At 38.7% G+C, this 24,952-nt stretch overlaps 1 protein-coding gene and 1 long non-coding RNA gene across 6 annotated transcripts in view; one reads left to right on the top strand and one right to left on the bottom strand.

Moving 5' to 3' along the window:
* Positions 1 to 18,436, bottom strand: part of RIPK2 (receptor interacting serine/threonine kinase 2) — a 56,058-nt gene extending 37,622 nt beyond the window's left edge. The window contains exons 1-3 of one of the 3 annotated variants that reach the window (XM_069086687.1): positions 17,853 to 18,436; positions 12,209 to 12,362; positions 10,325 to 10,480 (exon numbers count right to left, since the gene is read on the bottom strand). In XM_069086687.1, the coding sequence (XP_068942788.1) occupies positions 10,325 to 10,480; positions 12,209 to 12,362; positions 17,853 to 18,031 (489 nt within the window). In that variant the 5' untranslated portion in view covers positions 18,032 to 18,436. Of the gene's footprint in view, positions 1 to 10,324; positions 10,481 to 12,208; positions 12,363 to 17,689 lie in introns of all 3 variants that reach the window. The other 2 variants (XM_069086689.1, XM_069086688.1) reach the window with 2 other exon arrangements.
* Positions 18,437 to 18,735: 299 nt separating this feature from the next.
* LOC138160143 (uncharacterized) overlaps positions 18,736 to 24,952 on the top strand; it is a 361,415-nt gene continuing 355,198 nt past the window's right edge. For 2 of the 3 annotated variants that reach the window (XR_011168086.1, XR_011168085.1), the window contains exons 1-2: positions 18,736 to 19,256; positions 20,059 to 20,258. This is a non-coding gene — a long non-coding RNA (uncharacterized lncRNA). Of the gene's footprint in view, positions 19,257 to 20,058; positions 22,165 to 24,952 lie in introns of those variants that run through there. The other variant, XR_011168084.1, reaches the window with a different exon arrangement.

Here is a 24,952-nt window from a genome sequence, read left to right on the forward strand (position 1 = left end):
CATTTTCCTTCATAAGTCCTTTTTAGTTGATTTGGTATTTATGGTAGTCAAAATGCCTTATTTGCTCAAAGTCATTCTTAAAATAATATTTCTCTCACTGTATACAACATTCTCTTGGTTCTTCTCACTTTGCTCTTCATTATTTCATACAAGTCTTATCCATGTTTTCCCAAGATCACTGAGTTCATCTTTTAAAATAGCACAGTAATATTCAATGACAATCATACCACACCTTGTTCAGTCATTCCCCAGTTGATGAGCATCCCTTCAAATTCCAGTTCTCTGCCACCACATAGAGAACTACTATAAATATTTTAAAATATATAGGTTCTTTTCCCTTTCCCCTAACTATCTTTGGAAACAGGCCTAGTACTGGTATTGCTGGGTCAAAGGGTATAGGCAGTTTAATAACTCTTTGGGCATAATTTTAGATTACTCTCCAAAATGGTTGGATCACAGTTCTGCCAATAATTAATTAGTGTCCCAATTTTTCCATACCCCCTCCCACATTTGTCACTTTCCCCTTCAATCATTTTAGCCAATGTAACAGGTGAAAAATGATATCTCAGGCCTTTTTAAATTTGTATTTCTCTAATCAATAATGATTTAAAGCATTTTTTCATATGACTAGAAATTATTTTCTTTATCTAAAAGCTGCCTGTTCATATCCTTTGGTCATTTATTAATTGGAGAATAACTCATATTCTTAAAGATTTTACAATTTTTTTTTTGGAGAGGGGAAGGCAGGGCAGTTGGGGTGAAGTGACTTGCCCAAGGTCACACGGCTAGTAAGTGTTAAGTGTCTGAAGCTGGATTTGAACTTAGGTCCTCCTGACTCCAAGACCGGTGCTCTATTCACTGTGCCACCTAGCCGCCCTTTACAAAATTCTTTATAGAGATATGAAACCTTTATCAGAGAAACTATCTATAAACCGCTCCCCCCAATTTTTTACTTTCCTTCTTGATCTTGGTATATTGTTTTGTATAAAAACTTAATTTAGGGTTGGCTAGGTGGTGCAGTGAATAGAGAGCACTGGCCCTAGAGTCAGGAGGACCAGAGTTCAAATCTTACCTTAGACACAACACAAAACTAGCCATGGGACCTTGGGCAAGTCGCTTAACCCCAATTGCCCTACCTTCTACCCTCCAAAAAAAAAAACCAAAAAACAACCCACAAACAATTTAATATAATCAAAATTATCCATTTTATACCTATGTTCTCTATCTCTTGTTTATTCATAAATTATTTGCCTATCCATAAGTCTCATAAGTAATATATTCTGTGTTCTTCAGATTTTCTTGTAATCTCTCTTTTTATCTAGGTCATGTATACATTTTGACCATATCGTGGTAAATGGTGTAAGACATAATATCCCATTCTTAAGAATTCTCCATCCTCCTGAGATGACCTCTTCTATAGTATTTTATCTACTGGCACTACATCTTTTTCTCCTGAACCATTGAAATCTGTTTTCTCAAAATCTGAGGTATATTTCAGACTTTTACCTGCTTTACTTCTCTGCCACAAGTGCTAAGCTGGGGCCTGAACATTCTATATGCAAGTTCATGATAGGTGCACAGATATAAAATATAATATAAAATATAGATTTCAGGGAGGTGGGGACAGCTCAGCTGAGCCTTGAAGAAGAAAAGGATTTAGATTGGGCAGGTAAGAGTGTATTCCAGAAATAAGGGGGGAAGGGATGAAATGTTTGAATGAGCTGAGATAGAAGAAGCAACATCAGGCAACTTCTAGACAAAGGGGAATAATGGAAATAAAGCCCATAAAGGCAGGCTGTAGCTAGATTGCAGAGAGCCTTAGGCACCTGGCTAAAAATTTTATAATTTATAATCTACTGAAGACCTTTGAGCAGGGAAAGGACATGTGCATTAGGAAGATGATTTTGTAAGTTGTATGTATGAAGGATGGATTGGAGAGAGAAAGAGGATGTAGAGAGGAAGACCAGCTAGAAAACTTATAATAGTCCAGTTTATAAGTTATGATGGCACAATGGGAGAAATCAGGTTGAATTTGCTATCTTTAGGATAGAAAAAAAGGACTGAGTATAGTTAGTAGAGTCCCTCTGTTTTGGGGTTGTACTTCTACTAAAGAAACTTAAAACTTATATTTTATAACGAGATAAAACTTAATTATCAATTTTCTTTATTGATCTGGTCAGAATTCTTCTTTTTCTTTATGATCTTGCTTCTCCTATTTAAGGCCCTTATTAGAAAGGCCCTGATCAATTCAATTTTCATCCCTCCAGGTCTATTACTTTTAGGGTATACTTATACAATCTAGAGTTGGAAGGGTCTTCTGAAATTATCTACTGAGAGCCTGGGCTTGAAGCATTTGACCCCTCTACAACATCCCAAATAAGTGGTCAGTGAATAGTGGGTACTTTAATAACCTAGATGGATCTTTGGTCTCATTAGGCTGGAGAAGGGCATGCTCTCCAACATAATAAATTGCAAATTATCTATACCACTCTTGTCCATATCCTTCTGTAAATTCTCTCTAAGGAGTCTACTGAATATAATTTCCTCTTTATAAAGCAGGGGTTTACAACCTTTTTTTGTGTCATAGACTCCTGTGACATTCTGGTGAAGTTTCTGGACACTTTCTCAGAATAATATTTCTAAATGCATAAAATAAAACGCATAGGATTACAAAGGAAACCACAGGTTAGCGAAAATAAAGATGAGATATTTCCCCTCCCACCCAAGTTCACCAGCTGCCTGAAATTTCTCCAGACTCCTTTAATGACCCTTTCTCTGTGGGCAGATTTCAGAAAAACCTGTCAAGACTTATATGCACTGATGAAATGAGCAAAACCAGGAGAATATTGTACACAGTAACAGTAACATTGTATGATGATCAACTATGAATGACTTAATTATTCTCAGCAATACAATGATCCAAGACAATTACAAAAGAATCATGATGGTTCTAGTTATGCTTATTATCTGAATACCAGCCTAAGTTTGGAGAGTTTCATCACCATGTTGACTCTAGACTGAGGAATTTTCTGACCACAGCACCTCTTAAAAACCATCTGCTAACTTATGTTGCTTTTGTGATCTGTGTTAGCAAAGAGAGTACCCACAGGAACAAAATCACAGAATTTTTAAGTATCTATGACACTGATAACAGCTTTGCTAATAGTCATATTAGAGTGCAAGCTCATGCTAAGCTTGTCATTAACTAAAATAATGAAGTCTCTTTCACATAAACTTCTGTTTATTGTGGCTTCCCCTTCATGTACTAAGTTTAAAAAATTCAAAACAGGCTTTTACATTTATCTCTATTAATTCTCCATGTGTTAGTTTTAGGCCACTGTTCTATCCTGTAGAAAGCTATCTTTTTAGAATCTTAATTCTGTCATCTAGTGGGCTAATTCTCCCTTTAACCTTTATCTCATCTATAAATTAAATTATCTCATCTATAAATTTATAAATATCAAGCATGCTATCGTGCCTTCTACAATTCTATGTATATAAATGTTGAACAGAAGAGGACCAAGGGCAGAGAGAGAGAGAGGCACAGGGAGACAGAGACAGAGAACTTTCTTTTTGCATTCATTTGTTCAGTAACAGTTCACATTTATTTAATATTTTAAATCTTATAAAGTTTTTTCCTATAAGAAAAACCCTATAAAGAATGTAAAGTGGTATATTTGTGGACTCTACATTCTTACAATGCCTTGGTCTAAGAGGAAGCCTCATTAATTGCAGAGAAATTCTTTGAAGAATACCCCCTAGAAGGCTATGCATGAATTCCACAGTGTGGCAATATGACTCAGTATGCACTCTGACTGGGTAATCTTGTTTCTAGCATCTTCAATTTTAAAAGGGACTTGTTTTCTTGAAGACAGGAGTGAAATGTGGAATTCTGATTGCTGAGGAGGGGATGCAAGGCTTCCTGGGAGATTCAGTTCAAAGAATTTCCACCGGTAAGTGAATCTCTCTTTCGGCCCTAACCATTGTAAAAACCAGAGTCCTTAAACAACTCTTTATAGTGACAGATATTATCACCCCTTTTGTACAGATGAGGATAATGAGGCTCAGAGAGGTTTAAGAATATGCCTATGCTAATAATCTGAGCTAAGATATACTACAGGCTTCTGCTGATTCTAAGTTCAATTCTCTTTTGCCCATAACATACTGTCTCTAATCACTCTGAATTGTTTCAATTATCTAGCACCCATCTTTCCATACATCCCAAAAGGATATCACGAACTTCGTCAAATGCTTTGATGAAATCAAGATATTCTATACAAACTTTTAGAAAACCAACTATTCAGCAACTGATTTTCCCCTGGTTTAAACTAGTAACTAGCAAAAGTTTCAGTCAAGGCTCACAGATTGAGAGCTAGAATGGATCTGAGGAATCATTTCACCTAACTCCTTTTCCTTTGTAAGTGGGGAAAGAGGTACTGAGAAGTTACATTAATTGCCCAAGGTCAGCTGAGAGGTAGAATTAAATTCGAAAACCATGATTCATGGCCAAACAACTTTCCACTGAGTCACGCTGCCTCTATGGAATTTTTATGAATGTGTTTAATACTGAAACTTTTACCTTCAAATTACATTTTACTATCAAATAATTACTTTTGAAAATATTAAGTGCCACAAGTATTTGGCACCTAGATTTGTTGAGCCTGCCATCATGAAGAATAATAGGCTTTAGGAACCTAGTTCTTCATTAAAGTTTTTAAAAAGCCATTTTTTCTTTATTTCTCTTTATATTATTGAATTTATTTTTGTCATTTCTATTTTTATATCATTGCTTAGCTGATATTTATAATTATAAGATGACTATAGAAAACGGAGTGAAACAATGTGTAGAAGGAAGGCATTTCTTCTAATACCATATTCTCATATGTATTGTTATCTTCTAGTACCGTATTCTCAATGATTATCAGAGGTTCTTAATCATTTTGTGTCATGGACCCCCTTTCACTGTCTGATGAAGCAAATGGATTATTTCTCAGAATAATACTTTAATGAATAAAATAAATTAGGATTACAAAATAAATGAGCTTTATTGTAATGGAGTTAACAAAATATTTTTTTTAAAGGAAGTTTATCTACCCCCTGGAATTTATCCATCTATCTCCAAGGACCACTTAGGGGTCTGCAGAACCCAAGGTAAAAACTTCTGGTTTGGATGAATTATAATTACTGAGTTTCCATGGCACCTATTTGTCTATCTCTGATTCTCTCCCTTTCTTTCCTTCCTCAGTACTCCTCACTCCCCATTGTAAGTCTGATCATGAGGAAGTTAATTAAAACTCAATGTAATATTTTTAAAAACTCTGGGTGACTATTTACAGACATAGGTAAAAAGTTATTTTATATCTCTGTGACAAGTAAAATTTTTTTCATTTCTGTGTTAACTGTGATTTCTATAAAGCTTCAACAAAATAAAAAAAGAGGGGATCCAAGTATAAAGGATAAGAATGAAATGGAATATGGTGCTCTGTGAAAAACATGCATATGTATATGTACACATATATACATACAGATGTGTGAATATATGTATATCTATGTATACTTACATATATATTTGACTGTCTTTACAAACTAGAAAACACACTGTGTACTCATACTATAAACAAGGCTAAGGCAGTTTTTAAAAAGTGTATTTTGAATGCATATTGTATAACTTTTATAGGTTATACTACTATTTCAGTAGCTACCAAATTATTTAAAATTGTGACTTGTAATCAAGTTTAATTTGTAAGGTATCTTAATTATATCTAAGATATTGCTATAATTATCCAATAGAATAATTGCTAACTGAAAATCACTAACAGAGAAATCAAAATGAAAATCATGGTACCTAATAAGGTTTATTAACTTTACAAGCTTTGGAATCTATATTTTAATAGCCCTTTTGATGCTGACTAATGTATACTTCCTCATCTGAATGCTCACAGGGCTAATCTAAGAGGCCTCCATTAAAGCCCTACTCAGATATCTCATCACGGCAAAGAAGTGACCTTGGGTTCTTAGTGGAGAGCAAGCTTTAGCAGGTCCCTGGCAAGCTGTAAAGGCTCTGAGTATGACCCGGTGATGAGCTGTGTCTGTCGTCTAACAGCTGAGCTGAGCTGAACCGCCAAGGGCCAAGAAGGCTGGCCACCTGATGATTTACATTTCTGGCCACAGAAGCTAATTAAGTACACCTCCCAAGGCAAAGGGGTAGTTAATGGGAGGTCTATAAATGTGTTTATAAAATGTTTTAATAATTGTATTTCAGTACAATTTGTTTCCTTTATGTGTTTTAGTTTAAGCACTTAAAATCATCATTCTGACCAGGACACAAAAAAACAGTTAAGAACCCCTGATCTAAGGTGTGGGAAGGATTTTTTTACTATGGAGAATACACCCACACTAGTGAAACCACAAACAGACCTTTCTATGTATGGGAGAATTATAACATAATTCTTTTATCTACAGTGCTAAGCAGACAGAAGATGTTGAACGTGTTTTTAGAATCAGAATGTTAGGGTTTGGTAGGATTGTACAAACTTAGCCTAAGCCAGGCAGGATGGTGGATAGAATACCAGGCCTGGAGTCAAGAAGACCTGAATTCAAAATCCTATCTCAGACACTGAAGAGTTTTGTGTGACCTTGGGCAAGTCACTTAACCTCAATTTCCTCAACTGTGAAATGGGGGTAATAATAGAACTTATATCCCAGAATTGTTGTGAAAAACAAACAAAATAATGCTTGAAAAGTGCTTAAAATAATGCCTGGCATAGGCTAGGTGCTTAATAAATGCTTGTTCCTTCCTCTCACACAGACATTAAAGTGACACACATACCTAAGTTAGTGGCAAATCAGGTTCTGAGACTTCTGCTGTTGGTTCTTTAATTCCCTGCATTTAAGTATTTTTCATTTTCTATTTTTCATTAAAAATGAACCTTAACAGGGTTTGTTAGAAAATATAACACCACCTCACATTACTGTTAGCACATTAAGGTTTACAAAATATTTCTTCAAAACAACAATCATGGAATTTAGAATTGGAAGGATTCTTAGAGATCATCTACTCCCACTTCTGCATTTTTTACAGGTTAAAAAAACCAAACCATACCAAACTGAGGCTCCGAGTGGTTAAGTGACCTGCCCAAGGTCACACACAGCACCTAAGTGACCAAACTCGGATTCAAACTCAGGTGTGTGGACTTCAGGTCCAGTATAGCTATCATCACAACACTCCTCATAGGCAAGGTGGTGATGTACTGCCTAGCATGTTGGGCCTAGATAAGGAAGATCTGAGTTCAAGTGTAGCTTCACATACTCACCAGCTGTGTGACTAAATGATGGACCTTTGTGCCAAGGAGAAGGTTGGAATCATTAAAAGTTTTGCCTTGTTTCCCAAAGATAAACCACCACACCACTGTCTTCCTTCTACTAATTTGAGACCAAATTCACTATCCACCTGCACGGTTAGGTGGATCAAATACATTTCCATCTAATTGCATTTTATAGCTTAGACAACAGGTAAGTCTCTTAGCCTCTTTTCCTCCCAGTTCCCCCTACCTATGAAAAAAATTTTTTTAAAGCAATCGGGGTTAAATAACTTGCTCAAGGTTACACGGCCAGTTATTTCTGGGTATGGTGCTAAGTATATGAGCCCAGATTTGATCCCCAGGTCATCCCGACACTGGAGCTGGTGCTCTTACTTGCTGAGCCACCTGGCCGCCCCTCCCCTATGTATAATGGGCATGATAACAGCACCTTCCTCTCAGGGTTGTTGTGGGGACCAAATAAGATAGTATTTGTAAACTGCTTAGCACAAGGCATGGTAACATAGGTGCCTAATAAATACTTGTTTCCTTCCTTCATAGTTTGTCACTGGAAATATATTGCAGCTCAATTATGCCTAGCATGGCCCTTTTGTGATTTTCAATTTCCATTCATCAGAAATTATTGTATTAATTATTAATATCTAAAATTAATAATTGGGCAGCTAGGTGGCATAGAGAGCCAGGACTGGAGTCAGGAGGACCTAGGTTCAAATCCAGTCTCAGGCACTTACTGGCCGTGTAAGCCTGTGCAAGCCACTTAACCCTGTTTGCCTCAATTTCCTCTTCTGTAAAATGAGCTGGAGAAGGAAATGGCAAATCACTCCAATATCTTTGCCAGGAAAACCCCAAATGCAATGACAAATAGTCAGACACAATTGAAATGACTCAACAGCAGTAACAAAAATTAAAGCTCTCCTACTTTCATTTATTCTTAATCTGGCATCATCTTTTTTTCCATAGCAGCCTTTTCTAAGACTACTTCCTCTTATCCACTCCACACTCTAACTGAATTGTACTATTGTGTCTCATTACCATCGGGCTTTTCTACCTGCATGCCTCTGTTCACAATTTCCCCTACGTTTGTTATGTTCTCTAACCTTTTTGCCTAATTGAAACCCTGCTTATCCTGTAAGGTCCAATTAAATACCATCTCCTCCTTGAAGCCTTCTTTGAGTCAGTAGCAAAATTTTCTCTCATACACCTTATTGCTAGAGGTAGCTGTGATATAATAACATGGGTGTGGCATTAGAAAACCTTCATTAGAATTCCAGCTCTGCCATTTATGAGCTTTTTCTTCTCCGCTAAGTTACTTGACCTCACTGTGCCTCATATTCCTCATCTGTAAAATGGGGGTAATACTGCTTGTACAGAGGTGAAGTGCTTTGTTAATTGCAAAACGCTCTGTATTGGCTATCTTTGTAGAACCTGGCACCTTCTCAGGGTGCTACTTTGTGTCAGAGTTATTTGTGTATTCAGTGATGTGCATTTGTACCATCCTTGAATATTGTCCAGGATCCTAAGTTAGAGCCTTAATCACTCAAGAGTTCAGTGTCATTATCCACCCAGGAAAAACTAAGTGGATGAAGACTACCTATTGTCTAAGCTATAAAATGCAATTAGATGGAAATGTATTTGGTCCTCTTAATCCTGCAGGCAGATAGTGAATTTGGTCTCAAATTAGTAGTAGGAAGAGAGTGGTGTGGTGGTTTATATTTAGGAAACTAGACAAAACTTTTCATGATTCCAACCTTCTCCTTAACACAAAGGTTCATAAGTTAGCACCAATATTCTTCTGGTACTGCTATATAAGAGCAAAACACAGAATACTAAAATTTCTGAAGAAGTTAAGTTTAAGATCACCCAAAGGGTCATGGAGAGGTCCAGGGTAGGCACAAGTGACCTTCAATACATTACCAATGACAAACTGTGAGAGGCAGTGGGAGAACATATAGATGTATGACCAGAAAAGAAGGCAGGCTGGTGGTGTATATTCATGCACAGCATATATATAATCCATTAGTATGCAATGTCAAGACAATTAGAGAAAGACCTCAGGCATGATGGGCAGATCTCCTGTGGGGGATTTATGGGAGGACATAGACAATAGTAGTATAAAATTATAGATAATACTACTATAAAATTAAAGGGTGTGGATGGCTATAATCTGCATCTGCTGGAAGGAGTACACAGAGATCACTGATTCAATGAAGTAATAATATTCTCCTACTACACTGTAAGCTCCATGAGGGCAGAGACCTCCTCTTATGAAAACGATGTATTTTTATCAGTACACAGCATAACACTCTGCGCCCTAGAAGTACTTGCTACATAGTTGTTAAATTTATTGGTTTTGAATCTGTTCAAATTACAGGGATTTCAGCTAACATAAAAAACAAAAAAAAACCTGACGGTCAAGGCCGTCCAAAATTAGAATGAGCTGATTTAAGGAGGGGAGGGAAGGAGACTAATGTTCCTATTCACTGGAAGTTCCAACACAGATGTCAGATGATTACTTGACAGAGCAGACAGAATGCAAGTTTGGGTTAGCCTGGGGTGGGGATCCTGTGGCCTAAAGGCTACATGTGGCCCTCTAGGTCCTCAGGTGCAACCATTTGACTGAATTCAAATTTCATAGAACAAATCCTCTTAATAAAAGGATTTATTCTGTAAAATTTGGATTCAGTCAAAAGGACACATGCAAGGAACTAGAAGGCCACAGGTGGCCTCAAAGACACAGGTTCCTTACCTGTGGGTTAGACCAGCTGACCTGTGGGTCCCCTCTCAAGCTTCAAGTATGGCAAAAAAAAAAATCTCAAATGTTAAATGTACACTCAATGCTATCCATTAATAATTTTCCAAAATAGAACTTAGGAGTACTTATGTTTTCTATGAGATCAGGAAATATATTGCATTATATCAAAGTTACTAGTGTAATTATAAACTAAAGAACACTTAGTATAGGCTCTAGAATGGAGACAGAAGTAAAAAAAAAATTCTCTATTTACCTTAACATGAAATTCATTATCCAATAAGATGTTTTGAGTCTTCAAGTCATGATGCAGCAGTGGTGGGTTCATGTTATGAAGATAATTTACTCCCAGTGCAATTTCATGCAAAATTCGAAATCTCAGTGCCCATGCAATGTCAGGATAGTCATTTTTCTTTATTAAAACAACAAAAAAAACCATATAGTGAACAAACAGCATAATATTTTATGGTTGAAACATTTAAAATATTGGGTAAGAAGACTCAATTCTGAGGTACTGAGTTCATATTAAAAAACTGACAATTTCTGTGGTTCAGTCATTTAGTTTCTTAGTACTTTAGCTCCTGCACCTTTCGGAGAAAAATGGTCTAAGCGTGGGAGGGTGCTGGAGCTGAATCCTACCGAGGCACTAAAGCTAACTATTAAATATTCAGCATGAGCATTTATATCTTAGAAATCAGCAAGGGTTACAAATCAGGGCTTTATTTATGGTTTTGTTGATTGTCTAGATTTAAGAACATGATGGAGAAAATGTTAATAATGTACATTTATATTTTATCTTAGAGCAGAGATTCTGAACCTTTTTGATATTGTGAAGTCCTCAAATTGTTTTTGAATGCATAAAATAAAACACATATAATTGCAAATGAAACCAATATTGAAATATAGCTATCAGACTATTGAAACAAACACAAATTCGAGGACTACAGCTAAGAACCCCTGTCTTTAGTAAAAACATAAAAGCCAGTAAAAGGGTAAATTTTAAAAAATATTCTAAATATAATGAAAAGGCAATATCCTTTCAACTTATCTCACATACATTCACTAAATTGGTTTAGTCAGAGCTACAGGAATAGGTGTCACCATACTTTTAATCCTAATTTCTCTTATAATAAAATCAGTTTTGGCAATGAGGAGTGAGCTGCAAAGCTTGTGGATAAAAGCTATTAGCAGCAGGGTGCTAATAAATGATTAACAACTACTCTCCCAAACTGCATGAAATACTTTTACATTTAATACTTTTTATTATTTTATATTTAAATCTATTAACATAAAGTAGTATAATGAATATATCTTAATATATTACATTATGTTATATATTTTAAAGTATTTTATATCTTAATATATTTATATATCAATATACAGTAATACATAATTAATATGTGGTTAAAATATTATAATTATATATTTTAATACTTTTAGGTTTTTTTGTTTAATTTGTATATTAACACTTTCTTTTTTTTTTTTTTTTTTTGGAGAGGGGGAAAGCAGGGTATTTGGGGTTAAGTGACTTGCCCAAGGTCACACAGCTAGTTAGGTATCAAGTGTCTGAGGTCAGATTTGAACTCAGGTCCTCCTGACTCCAGGACCAGTGTGCTCTATTCACTGCACCACCTAGCTGCCCCCTTTATCACTTTCTTAAGTTTGGACAACCAAGAAGACAATAAGTTAAGACCAACTGGTAGCATTTGCTGATTTTTGAGGTTTGAATATTCACAATCAAAATGTAATGGTTTTCTCAGGAATCCTATGATAAACCCCACTTCTCCTTATTTCTGCGACCTCCTTATCAGAACTCAGCAAGAGTGAATACAAGTGAATATGAGGGGCAAGGTAAAACACTAGGGAAAGCCTTCCTAAAAGAAATATTTTGGTCCCTCTCTCACCTAATGCACAGATGGCCTCAACAGTATTTTCACTTATGTGAACAGCAACATCAATGGAATATATACTAGCAATAATGAAAGCTTTACCACTGAGGGCTTTGATTACTCTTGTTTTCATTCAGCAGAGGTTTTCCTTCCCCAACTAAGCTGAACAAACTTGATTCCCTCTAAGTACTACATCACCTTTGCGCAAAACAAAGAAAAAACAATGACTGCAGAAAATCTGCTGTCCTTACCTTGTGCAGGAGCTCATTGAGTGATCCATTGTTCATGTATTCAGTGACTATTCCCAAGAACTCAGGTTCATAGCAAATTCCCAAAATTGGAAGGATATAACTAAATCTTGCTTTGTGCAAAATCTTGGCTTCTTTTAAGATATCGCTTATTTCACTAGAAGAAGAAAATGCATAATTTATTGTAACTAATGAAAAACAAATACTTATGGCAATTCCATTAGCTATCCCTGAATTCATCACTAATTAGCTGTGTTACCTTTGGCACCTTGCTTAAATGCTCTATGTTTTAATTTCCTCATCTTGAATGTAGGGCAACAGCTCTCCTACCCATTGCAAAGGATTGTCATGGGAATAAAATAAAATCAGGGAAAGCATCTGAATGGTAAAAAGTGCTAGACCAATGCATGTGACTATTATGAATATTAAGCTTTTGTTAGCGCAACAGAAAAGATATGTTTGGAAAACACCTAAATAAAAATTGGTTTAGTGAGTGAAGTATAAGTAGAAATCACTGTAAATTGAATAAATGACTGAAGAAACAGCATTTGTCTGTAATATGAAGACAGCAGGTTGAAGAAGAGAGCTGGCCTTAAAGCCAGGAAGACCTGACTTCCAGTCCTATCTGACAGCAACTTGAATGTCTGACCCTGAGCAAGTCACCATCAAAAACTCTTAAGACAACAGATTTCAAAGAAGTTATCGACCTGCCTGCACTGGTAGAGGCAATTTCCTCATTCTAGAATTCCTTATATAACAAAAACATCCCAGGTCCAGTACCTTTGCTCTCTGTATATTAAACTCTCCCATAAAGCAAAATCCTCATTATCCTATTAGAATTTTTTGGATTTAGAAAATCTGAAAAGACTAGCTGTACAAGATTCAAAGGCCCCCAAACCACATTTTGTTAGGGACTTAGGAAAAGAACATCGACACTAGAAATCCACCCACATGGTTCCATACTTCAACTTCCCCTTTTGTTATGAACAAAATTTTCCCCTAAGAATTTATTGAATAGTTACTATATGCAAGGCACTATGCTGCATGTGATTTTTAAAAAAATGGTACAGTGTGCCATTAAGGAGTTAATAATCTAGTAAGGAGGAAAAAAGAAAAAAAATATATAGTACAAAGTAGAAAGTTCTATAGATTTGTAGATTATTAGGTCTAGAAGGGACCTTGGAGATGACATCAAGTCTAAATCCCTCATTTTACAAATAAGGAAACTGAGATCTGGAGACTGACATGCTTAAGGTCACACAGTGGTACACTGGAATTTGAACTCAAGTCTCCTGATTTCTAGTCCAAGAAGGGACCTTAGAGGCCATCAAATCCACCCATTTCATTTTATAGAGGATGGAACTGAGTCCCAGAGAGATCCAGTGATTTGTCCAAGGTCATATAAGAAGGAAGTGGCTCAGGTCCAATGACTTCAGGTTAGGGGTTCTTTGTATTCTAGAAAAGCTAGAAGGATATGGACAGGTAGAGATGGTGCTGGGAGAGGGCTAATGGAGAGAAAGATACACACAAAAGGTTAGTAGGGTCTAGACCTGTGAATTCACTGCCATATGGACCTCTTGAATAAGGAATCTCCCTTAAACATTTCAAGGTAGGCCTCTTCTTTTCTTTTCTGAGTGAAAGTTTTTTTTTCTTTTCTGTGTTGTGAAAGAGTTGCCTAGAAGATTGAGAATCTTAGCTTTGCTTAGGGTCAGACATTCAAGCAACTGTCTGAGGTAGGACTCAAACCTGGGTCTTCCTGATTCTTAGATCAGTATTCTAACTACTATATAATGCTTCTTCTTGATAAAATGAAAGAACAGTAAAAGGAAATTGTTGGGCTTTTTTTGACAAGTAGTCCTGTTGCGTATGTATCAAAGAAAAAATAGGAGATTCAGAGACAAAGGATAGCTGGGACATAACACTGAAGAGACTTGAATGTCAGGCTAAAGAATATTGACTTTAAGGGGCAGCTAGGTGGTACAGTGAATTGAGCACCTGCCCTGAAGTCAAGAGGACCTGAGTTCAAATTTCACCTAAGACACTTGATACACTTAGCTGTGTAACCTTGGGCAAGTCACTTAACCCCAATTGCCTTGTCTTGCCCCCTGGGCCCCCCCAAAAGAATATTGACTTTATTTGGTATAAAAAATGAGGAAATGACAAGGGTTTCTGAGGTGAATGACATAATTAGAGCCATGCTTTTGGAAAGGAGAGGATAGATTGAATTGACACTGAAGAATCACATAGGACAGGACAACTGACCAGAGATGGGGAACAGCAAGTGGTCAGGAGATGTCAGGGGACTCCCAGGTGACTAGGAGAATGGCACTGTCATTAACTGAAAAACAACAACAGGAAAGTCAGGAGGAGGAGCTGGTTTCAGGGTGAAGATGGGTTGACTCTCAAACCACTTCAACCCTTTGGCATTTCCTGGACTAAGGAGGATGAGAGATATTTCAGATCAGACACTCAGACTTGTCCTGAACTGTTTCAAGAAGCAGAGTCAGGCAAGGCAACATTCATGAGATAATTTCACTGTCCCAAAGCAGAAGAAGGTAGAACTGACTCCTGGACAAGGAGATATAATGTTAGATTGTGGTCCTGGGGCTAAAGTTTCCCTTCGGGTTCAAATAATACTTATCATGGTGATCAGCAAACAGGATCTCAACTAATGCTTACTGAACAGAATGGAAGCATCCCTCTTCTACCCTGAGCCTTTACTTTTACCAAAAGTGAGATAAGGATTTTTGCTTGGCAGATAAATGGGTGGGGGAATATAATGCTAGTAATGTTCTTTGTCAAATTTTAGGAAGAATAATAGAGTTAATTTTTGATGGCTTTAATATACTTCAGAGGTTCAGATTGGAGGAAATAAGCCCATCAGATTTTATCTATATACCATCAAAATATGCCCTTAGAAAATGAAAAATCAATTGTTCTGTCCATGGGCCACCAAACATCTAGTCTGACTTTCTGCCCTCTCCATTTTTCTTTTTCCTTTTGTCTTTCCTAGAGAAGGATGAGGATTTATCATTTCAACCACAATGCTAATTGGATAGAAGGTAGAAGTTGCACCTGTCTCTGAAATAAGAACATACCTTCCCACTTTACACCCCTCCCCATGATCACAAAAGACAAAATCGTAGCTGAGTTCTCATAGACACTCCCATAGTTCCTAGATCCCTCATCTTTCCAGAACTAGTACAAGGACTATCAAGAAATTAAAAGTGAGGTTTTGCAAAAGGATTTCAGTTCTGGAGGTGAAAGGGATCTCAGAGGCCATTTAGTTCAACTCCTTCACTTTACAGATGAGGCAACTGAGGCCCAGAGAAGCTAAGTGACTTTCTCAAAGTCATGCAGATCTTGGCTAAGGTGTGACTGAAGTCAGGTCCTCTGATTCCACAACCAATATTCTTTCTACTGAAAACGAATTCCTCTGTCAGACCATGTTTTCTTATTTTTGGTTCTGAAAAGTGGTCATTGGCCAAGAAGCAAGATTATTATTATCCTCACTTTATAGGTGAGGAAAGAAACTGTGAGTCAATGGCCTGCCCAGCCCTATTCTTAGCCTAAGTAAATGCTGCTTTCTTAAACACAAGAATGAAAACATTACAAAGTCAAAGACCTTGGTAACAAGTGGAAGGACAGGATGCACTGTGAAAAGATGCAGTGGGCTTGGGGGGAGTTTGATTCACTGCTGTTTAAAAATTCTTTCAGATGGTGAGGGGTGGTGAGTGTTGTTCAGGAGAAAGTACTAAGCTTAAAATTAATAAACTCCATCAGAGTACCCTGTGCCACCACATATCAGCAATATGATCTCGGCCAAATCGCTCAGAGACTCTATGAGACTCACTTAATTTACCACATAGGATAAAACTGCTTGCATACCCTATATCACAGGCTTGTCCTCTGAGCCACAATTCACACTTATGTAACATGCTAAGGTGTGCAAAACTCTCATTTTACAATTTAGTGAAGGGGTACAAATATTTCTACCTTACAGATGAGGAAATTAAGGCTCTGACTCCCTTTTGATCCCATAGGTAGGTCATATGTAAGGTAGAGTTCAAACCCTGGTCTTAATTTCACTTTATCCACTACCCCAAGAGCCCTCTGAAGTGATGAGTGTAAGTCACTTTAGCTATAAAGTGATATTCAAATTCCCACTACTCCTACTTGAATCAGATATCAAATATCTAATGAGCCCATCAATAATATTTACATATAGTATTTGCATAGGAAGGTCTAAAATGTATCTACCCTTATCAACAACTACTTGGAGTCAGCTATAGATAAAGTCCTAACTTCAGATCCTCCAAAACAATGGAGGCCAGACTGAACAAACATCAAATCCTACACGTCATCTGACTAGACTCTAGTGTACAAGTGAGAGGAAGCAAACTCCAGAGATGCCCAAGCATCTGATGCTGTAAGGTGCCTAGGGGCTACCCAAGCCTCAATTGCTGGCTACTTCCCATTTTTAGATGTTAATGGTTGAAGATGAGGTGGGAATGGGGGTTGGGGAGTTCTTCAAGAGGAAGGGATCCTAACAGTCCTGAGAGACAGGACCTGGCAGAGGCTGAGCAATATTTTAAAAGAGTATACACACACCTTGTCTTTCATTATGCTATAGTTTAATATTACTGTTCTACACACTTTTGTAGCAGAAAGGTCCCTTAGTCTAGAGGTTAAAACAAACAAAAAACCCTGAGTTTTTTTTTTTTTTTGCCACCGTTAGAACTTGGGAAAATCACTTAACTTCTCTAGGCCCCAGTTTTCACTCCTGTAAAATTAAGGGGTTGATTTGCTTGCATGCCCTCTCAAGTCCCTTTTAACTCTAAATTTCCGTGATTCTGTAGGAGGAGAAAACGCTTCGGTCATGAAAGTGAGACCACTACAAAATGACTGTAGGGTACAGTTAAATTACAAAGGAAAGAACAGTATACATACAGACTAGCATCTATGTCTATAGTTGGCACAAACTGAATTGAAGGACTGGGCTGCTAATAGTTCTGGAACTGAAATCGAAAGCAGAGTTTCCTCAAACTTTAGCCATTTCCCCTAAACCGAGCAGAGGCCATTAGAGGCAAGACTCCTACCAGTTACCACACACAATAAGAATGAGGGGCAGTTTCTCCTGCCTCCAGTGACCTCAATTCCAGAGTGGGAGGAATAATGCAAGTCTAATGTGCAATAGTATTTAAACTTTCTTGAAGACAATCGACATGAGGCACAACCACCAAAAAGAAAATCAAAACCCTCCTGAGCCTTTTTAAATGGCATATCCACAAAGGCCAAGAACAAAACCAAGGCAAAGGGAGGTGCATTTAGGCAAAAATCTGATTCTACCCTAGGCAAGGGGGCAAAAGACCTAGGGTTAAATTTTCCCCGCTCTCCTCTCCCACCTGCTTCTACCGTAAATCACAAGGTAGCCGGATTCAGGAGGAGGTGCCCAGGGGGAGGGGGTAGCAGGGAAGCGCTCACCTGACTAAGTGAGCATGTGCGGGCGCGCGTGTTGCCCGGCCACATACACGAGTCATTGGAGGGCGTAGGGAAGGCACGGAGTGGGGGTGTGTGTACCTTTTGGTGGCGGAGACGCGTGCACCTGTGGATACCGAGGGGAGGCCGAGATGGTGGGGGTCATTACCTTTCCTGCAGTGGGGTCTGGAAATGCAGGTGCTTCACTGCTACTTGGACCCGCCAGTCGGAGTGGCGTGCCGAGTACACTGTGCCTGATGCCCCCCGGCTCAGGAAGCGCAGGTCGGCGAGCTTGTAGTAAGGGATGGTGGGCAACGAGCTGGAGATCGCTAGGCTGTCCCCGTTCATCCTCTTAGCCGGACCGCTTCACTCACAGTCTCTGTGCTGGACGGGGAGGAGTCGGCCCCAAGTCTTCAAGCGAAAGGCCGGTGTTTCTGAACTGACGGTTCCGGGTTGGCAGCGGCTACTATGCTCCCACCTCCCGCTGCGAGAGCGCGGGCATTTGTGCTTCTACCCTTCCCCCCCAGGGGGGGCAGCGGTCAGACTGGCTCCTTCCCCTTTGGCACCCTGGCAAAGTTAAGTCCCCTCCTTCCCCGACTCCACTAACCTTCCCCGGCTGCAATCAAAACAGTCTTTGCAGTGCTTTGACCCGTCCGCAGCCCCGAAAGTGCTCCCCAGAAAGCGAGAGCAAACTCCCACCAAAGTCACTCGGGCTGGATGTATGCTTTTTCTCCCCACCCGAGACCTACCCTACCCCCAACCCCACCCTCACCCTCAAAGGAAACTGAAGAATTCTTCCCGAACACTGTCAGGGTCTGGGTCTGACTTGCGGCCGCTCCTCCCTTCCCAAACTTGCCAGGCTACGTCAGCAGCTTAAAAACCTCTCCAGTCCTGGATCCGCGCGTGAGAGAAGACGCGCCTGGCACTGGCCGCTCAGCGCAGCCTCCTCTTCCTTCCCCTCCCTGCTCCTCCCTCGAAGGGATCACCCGATTCAGTGCCTCACACCCTGTGGCTCAAGCGATCTCAGCCTCCCTGCCGGCGCTCGCAGGGATGGAAGCCAACCACCAGGTCTCCACCCTGGGAAGACACCTCCTTCTAAGAAGGGACTGTCTGGATGATGCGCACGTTGTATGGGCAGTGGAAAAAAAAAGAGTTTCGCTCTCCAGTCTTAAGACTTAAGGCGATCGATCGGGGGAACTCCTCTTGTTTTTGTCTCTTACTCTGCCTAGGCTTCAGGAAAAGCCACCCTTTCTTTCTGGGAAAGCCCCGAAGTGTGTCCGGCCGGTCATTTTCCGCTTGGTCAGCAGGATCTTCCGCTGGAGACAAGAGTCTTCTCATTCCAGTCTGCGCATACAACTTGGAAATTGCCAAACTGGAGAGCTAAGTCTGAGGTCCCATGAGGGGATTGCATGGGACGGGTAGGGGAGAAGGTGGCAGCTGAACTGGATGGAAGACCTTGGTGAGAAACACCGGAAAACGTTGTTTATGGAAATTTCTTTAATAATAAATTTTGCCCTTTTTGGAGTGGCACCACATATTGAAGAATAAAAAAAGTCTCAGTCCCAGGAGTCAGGTATTGCTTGTTCTAGACTGTCTTTCCGATTGCTCCATCGATATAGGAGCTTCAGGAAAAGAAACCTATGATAATATAATGAATTATAAAGACATTTTACCTTTTAATTCTTCCCCTCGAATCTTTTCTTCCTTTCCTTCATCTTTATTCCTCCATCAGCATATAAAATTAGGGCAAATGGAAAATATTTAGAAGGAGGACATTCCTCTGAATTTGCTCAGGGCTCCCGGATTTCTTAGATGTCTAGATTTAGAGTTGGAAAGGATCTCAGGCCATCTGGTACAAACCTCACCTAGAGGTGAGGTAACTGAGTCCCAGAGAATTAAGTCACTTAGCCAAGATCATGCAGTGTCAGATTAAGGATTTGAATTCTGGTCTTTTGCATTTGAAAAATTGGGTACCTGGACCATTACACTAGGCAATCTCCCTTTGGGGAAGCAATCTTACCACTTATTATTATTATTTTTTAAGCAATTGGGGTTAAGTAACTTGCTCAAGGTTACACGGCCAGGTGTTTCTGTGTGGATGCTAAGTGTCTGAGCCCGGATTCCATCCCCCAGGTTATCCCGACACTGGGGGTCGGTGCTCTTACTCGCTGTGCTACCTGGCTGCCCCTCACTTAAATTTTTTTTAACAGAAAAGATGGACTAAATTTCTCCTTATTGTTTTGTTTTATTCTAATTTGCCCACATCCCCTCGGTAAGGATTTTGTAACTTTGTCTCCCTAGAAGGAAGCTCATAGTTCTCAGACTGTGTGTTTTTCAATCAAACCAAGTTTTGACTTGTCCCTCTTTTTATGAAGGGACTGTGGTGGTTGGGGAGAAGAGAAAGAAGGCTGTGTATGAGAAGATTTCAAACTGGAAGAGATGCTGGGTACCACTCTCTCATTTTCCTGATAGGGAAACTGAAGTCCAGAGAAGTTAAGTGACTACCACCCACAAAATCATCAGGTGCTACTGAGCCCACTGTGGGAGCATAATGAATGTGGCAGCAACAACAGAGGTAATCAATCATTTGAGCAAAAGACTTGTATATATGGAATACCTGTATGCTGCAGGCATCCTCAGCTACCGATAGGCAAGTGTTTCTTGTATTACTGCATTACTTGAAGGGTGAATAGCAGTTACTGGTTTCATCAAGTGTAAAGTTACAATGAAAATTTTAAACCTTTCTTCTACTTTAAATGTTTTCCTTTAGAGCAGTGGTGCCAAACTAAAAAAAGAAAAGGATCACATATTGACTTAGAAAAAGACAAATCAATATTACTTGTGTTGTGTTTTATTTATTTTGTAAAACATTTCTCAACTGCATTTTGATTTGGCTTACGTGGGCATTCAGCTGGGCAACTTGTGGCCTGTGGGCTTTCAGTTTGACAGCTCTGCTTTAGAGAAATAGTTTGATAGGTAGTCCTTCATTGCATACTTGATATCCCACCGCTGATGGTGATCAGAAAGAATTCTGCTTATGATCCCAGTCTATAACTTAACTTTCCTAGATCACCATGTTCTCTTGAATTAGGTAGGATTTGTGGAAATGAGGCATAATTGGACTTCTAAAACTTTTAAGGTCTATCCAAGTTCATTTTTTTTTTGTGCAAAACTTTGAACAATAGCCTATTTGAAATATTTATGAGAAGACCCCTAAAGGAAAACTTAAGGTGCCTTACTTTACACTGGATCCAGGAAACAGCCTTCATCTTATAGAATTAATATCTCCATGTCATACAAAGGCAGACAGACTTGGAGGGGTACACAGGGTAGCATGTGGCCAGGGAGCCCCTAGGCACAGAAAGCATATAGAACACAGGAATAAGAGAAATCCAGGATGATTTTCTTGGGCTCATGGGGGTTCAGATATCTAATTAATTAGCTCCAGTACTTTGGTCCTATTAATAAGTCGAACATCAAGCATTTGTTTTTAAGTTTGAAGAACTGTGCTAAGCCCTGGGGACACAAAGAATGAAAGAAAGTTCCTGCCTTCAAGGAGCTTATATTCATGACGTCACTCAGTGCTTTACTGTACTATTTTGAAATCTTAAAGCTAGAGAAAGAATGTGGTGGTCTAGTCCTTAATGGCCTCAGGGAGGATAGAGACCTTGAAGTCAAGAAGCTGTGGATTTAAGTCTTGTCTCTGACTCATACTTGTGTGCCTATCAGCAAGTAACTTAAACTAACCCTTGGTGCCCCAGGAAATTCTCAAAGATGAAAAAAAATACCTGATTTGTATTTACAGAGGGATTTTTGCATACTAGGAGTTCCCTAAACTGATGGAACTCATAGGTTCAGACAAAAACAAACACAAAATATTTGTGTATTATGCTCTGCTGTTTGCTGAAGGCTTTGATCACTAATCATCTAATATGCTACTAAAATTCTCATTGTAGATCTAATAGAATTTAATATAGAATCTCAAAGTTGGAGGGCATTTCAGTGAACGTCTAGTGCAATCCATACCTGTAAAAGAGTGCTTCCTACATTTTACCCAACAAATGAGAGAGAGAGAGAGAGAGAGAGAGCTAGCATTTATATAGGGATTACTATGTGTTAGGTACTTCAGTAGGTGCTTTGCAATTTTTATCTTATTTAATCCTCACAACAACACTGGGAAGCAGGTGCTATTATTATTCCCATTTTACAGATGAGGAAAAACCGAGTCCAACAGAGATGAAGTGACTTCCCCAGGGTCACACAGCTTGTAAGTGTCTGAGGTCAGATTTGAATTTGAGTCATCTTGATTTCAGGCCCAGAGCTCTATCTACTCTTCTACCAATCTTTTGAATAGATCTAATAGTAAGGAAGTTTCTTCTTAAGTCATGTCTAAATTTGCCTCTTTGAAAATTCTATCCCTTACTGCTAGTTCTGCTCTTTGTGATCAAATAAAACAAATTGAATTTCTTTTCTACATGAAATTCTTTCTTTTTTATTAAATTTTATTTTTTCAATGAACAAAAATCTATTTTCATTCCTTCCTACCCCTTGCCATTGAAAAATAATTTTAAAAAAATCCTTCTTGATAAACTTTCAAGTTCTTGATAACCTATCATGACCTGACTGAGTCTTTTCTTCTCTAAATTAAACATTCCCAGGTCTTTCAACTAATTCTCATATATATAAACTTAAAGCCCTTTACCATACTGATTTCCCTCTTTTGGATATTCTTCAGTTTATCGATGTCTTTCTTAAAATGTGGTGCCTAAAACTGATCACAGTACTCCCAATGTAGTCTTACTAGGGCAGAGTACTACTTCCTTGGACTAGAAGCCGTGCCTCTTTCTTTTTGCTTTTTTGGAGGGGGCAGTGCAGGACAATTGGGGTTAAGTGGCTTGCCCAAGGTCACACGGCTAGTAAGTATTAAGTGTCAGAGGTCAATTTTGAACTCAGGTCCTCCTGACTCCAGGGCCGTTGCTCTATTGACTTCGCCACCTAGCCACCTGGAGCCCTACCTCCTTTAACGTGTCTAAGATTGTGTTAACATTCTTAGCTTCCATTTAGCTTGACTCATGCTCTTCTTGTAGAAAAGATGGAAAGATATGGGACAGACAACAGTACAATGCTATGGATTCATAACTGGTTAAATGGCCTATCATTAAAGGTTTATTGTTAATTTGGAAGGAAGTTTCCTATGGAGTACCACAGGGATCTGAGCTTAGCTTTGTACTGCTTAACATTTTTTATCATTAATTTGGATTAACCATAAATGACATGCTTATTAAGTTTACATATGTCATAAAACTGGGAGTAATCATTAGCACAATGAATTGCAGAGTCAGTATCTAAAAAGATCTTAAGGGGCAGCTAGGTGGTACAGTGAATAGGGACTGGCCCTGGAGTCAGTAGGAGAGTTCAAATTTGGCCTCAAACACTTAAAACTTACTAACTGTGTGATGTTGGACAAGTCACTGAACCCCAATTTCCCTGCCTTCCCCCGGACCAAAAAAATTAATAATAAAAAGATCTTAAAAGGCTAGAATTTGGGGCCAAATTTCACGAAATGAAATTAGTTACTAGGAATAAACATGAAGTATTACACTAGGGTTAAAAAAATCAAATTCACTAATATAAGATTATGAAAGCATATTTAGGAAGTAATTTGAAGACAGAAAAAGGACAGAAAGGGACATAAATAGGAGTTTTATCTTATTAAATTATATATTATATGTATACATGTGTACATCTCAAAAACAAACTGCACTAACAAAAGTTTAGTTTCTCATATAGATTGCTCTATGTTGAAATATCTGTGTTGGGGAGATTTTGGTGGACCATGAACTAAATTAAATATCAGTAATAATGTAATGTGACAATTAGAAAACCTAGTATGATCTTGGGCTACATTCAGAGCAATAAAGATACTAGGAATTATAAGGAGGTGTGTGGTTGTGCTATACTTTGTTCAGGTCAGATCATGTCAGGGGAAAAGCAGGCAGCATACTGTAGCTAGAGGCATGTCCTGGGTAATATGGCAGTCTGTGGGTCTGGGGAAGAACTTTTCACTCTATCGAACAAAACAATCTTTGGAAACAGTGATGCAATGAGAGAAGAAAAAAAGAATATAGGACAGAACTTTGTGGTATACTTACAGTTAGGGGCTGTGTTGTGGCTGATATCTAAAAAGGCTATTAAGAAGGAGCAGTTAGGTAGAAAGAGAATCAAGAAATTGTCCCGAACCAGAGAAGAGAGCTAGCCAGGAGAAGGAGGTCAACAGTGTCAACGCTGCAGAGATGTCAAGGAGAATGAGGATTGAGTGTGCTTCCTGTCTTCATTCAAGTTTTGATAACTTTAGGCAGTACAGAACCTTGCAGCAAGCTGCAACAGACCATTATGCTAGTTAGTATCCCACTGGTCCCTTAAATTCAGCAAATATTTATTGAGCACCTGCAATTAAACTAAATAATTTTTCCTTTAAGAAGTCAGGTTGTAACCTGTATAAATTGCTCATTAAAATTATGCATGGTTTTGCTCCAAAAAAAATTAGGAAATAGAGCTCAAATTGGTATGAAACCTGTGCTTCATATAATAAGTTCCATGTAACAATATATATGCAAGTTCCAACTTGGAGTGTAAAATCCTGGCTCATATTATATCTGTCAAAAGTGTGTCTGATATGGCTAGGGAAGGTGTATCCTCTAGAAAGTCTGGAGGATTTGTTGTGGTGAATCAGGAGGGGGTGCTGGATAATAACTCAGATGATGCGTAATGCTGCCTGGGATGATAGGACATAAATAACCACACTGTTTTGCCTGCTATGGGTTATGTAATACGATATAGCAACATAGATGTAATCATATTGTTAATAAAATCACTTGTAGAGATTGAAGTAGGTCATTCAAGATATAGCCATTGGTTCCTCACTTTAAACACCCTAAGGAAATGGAGATGGTTTATATAGTGTAAACATTTCCAAAGGCATTTCTTCTGTAAAGACTCTGTCTGTCTCTGTCTCTGTCTCTCTCCGTCTCTGTCTCTCTCTCTCTCTGTCTGTCTCTGTCTGTCTGTCTGTCTGTCTGTCTGTCTGTCTCTTTCTCTCTCTCTCCCTCTGTCTCCCTCTCTTTCTGTCTCTGTCTCTCTCTGTCTCTCTTCCTCCCCCCCATCCATCCATCCATCCATCCATCCATCCATCCATCCATGCATCCATCCATCCATCAGTTCAAGAGAGAAACATAGGCCAGGAGACCTTGGAGGAGGGAACATTTCTTC

The sequence above is a fragment of the Petaurus breviceps genome, unplaced genomic scaffold (genome assembly GCF_028583685.1).
Source record: "Petaurus breviceps papuanus isolate PSGF00001 unplaced genomic scaffold, PetGlider_PUasm1.0 179, whole genome shotgun sequence".
NCBI lineage: Eukaryota > Metazoa > Chordata > Mammalia > Diprotodontia > Petauridae > Petaurus > Petaurus breviceps.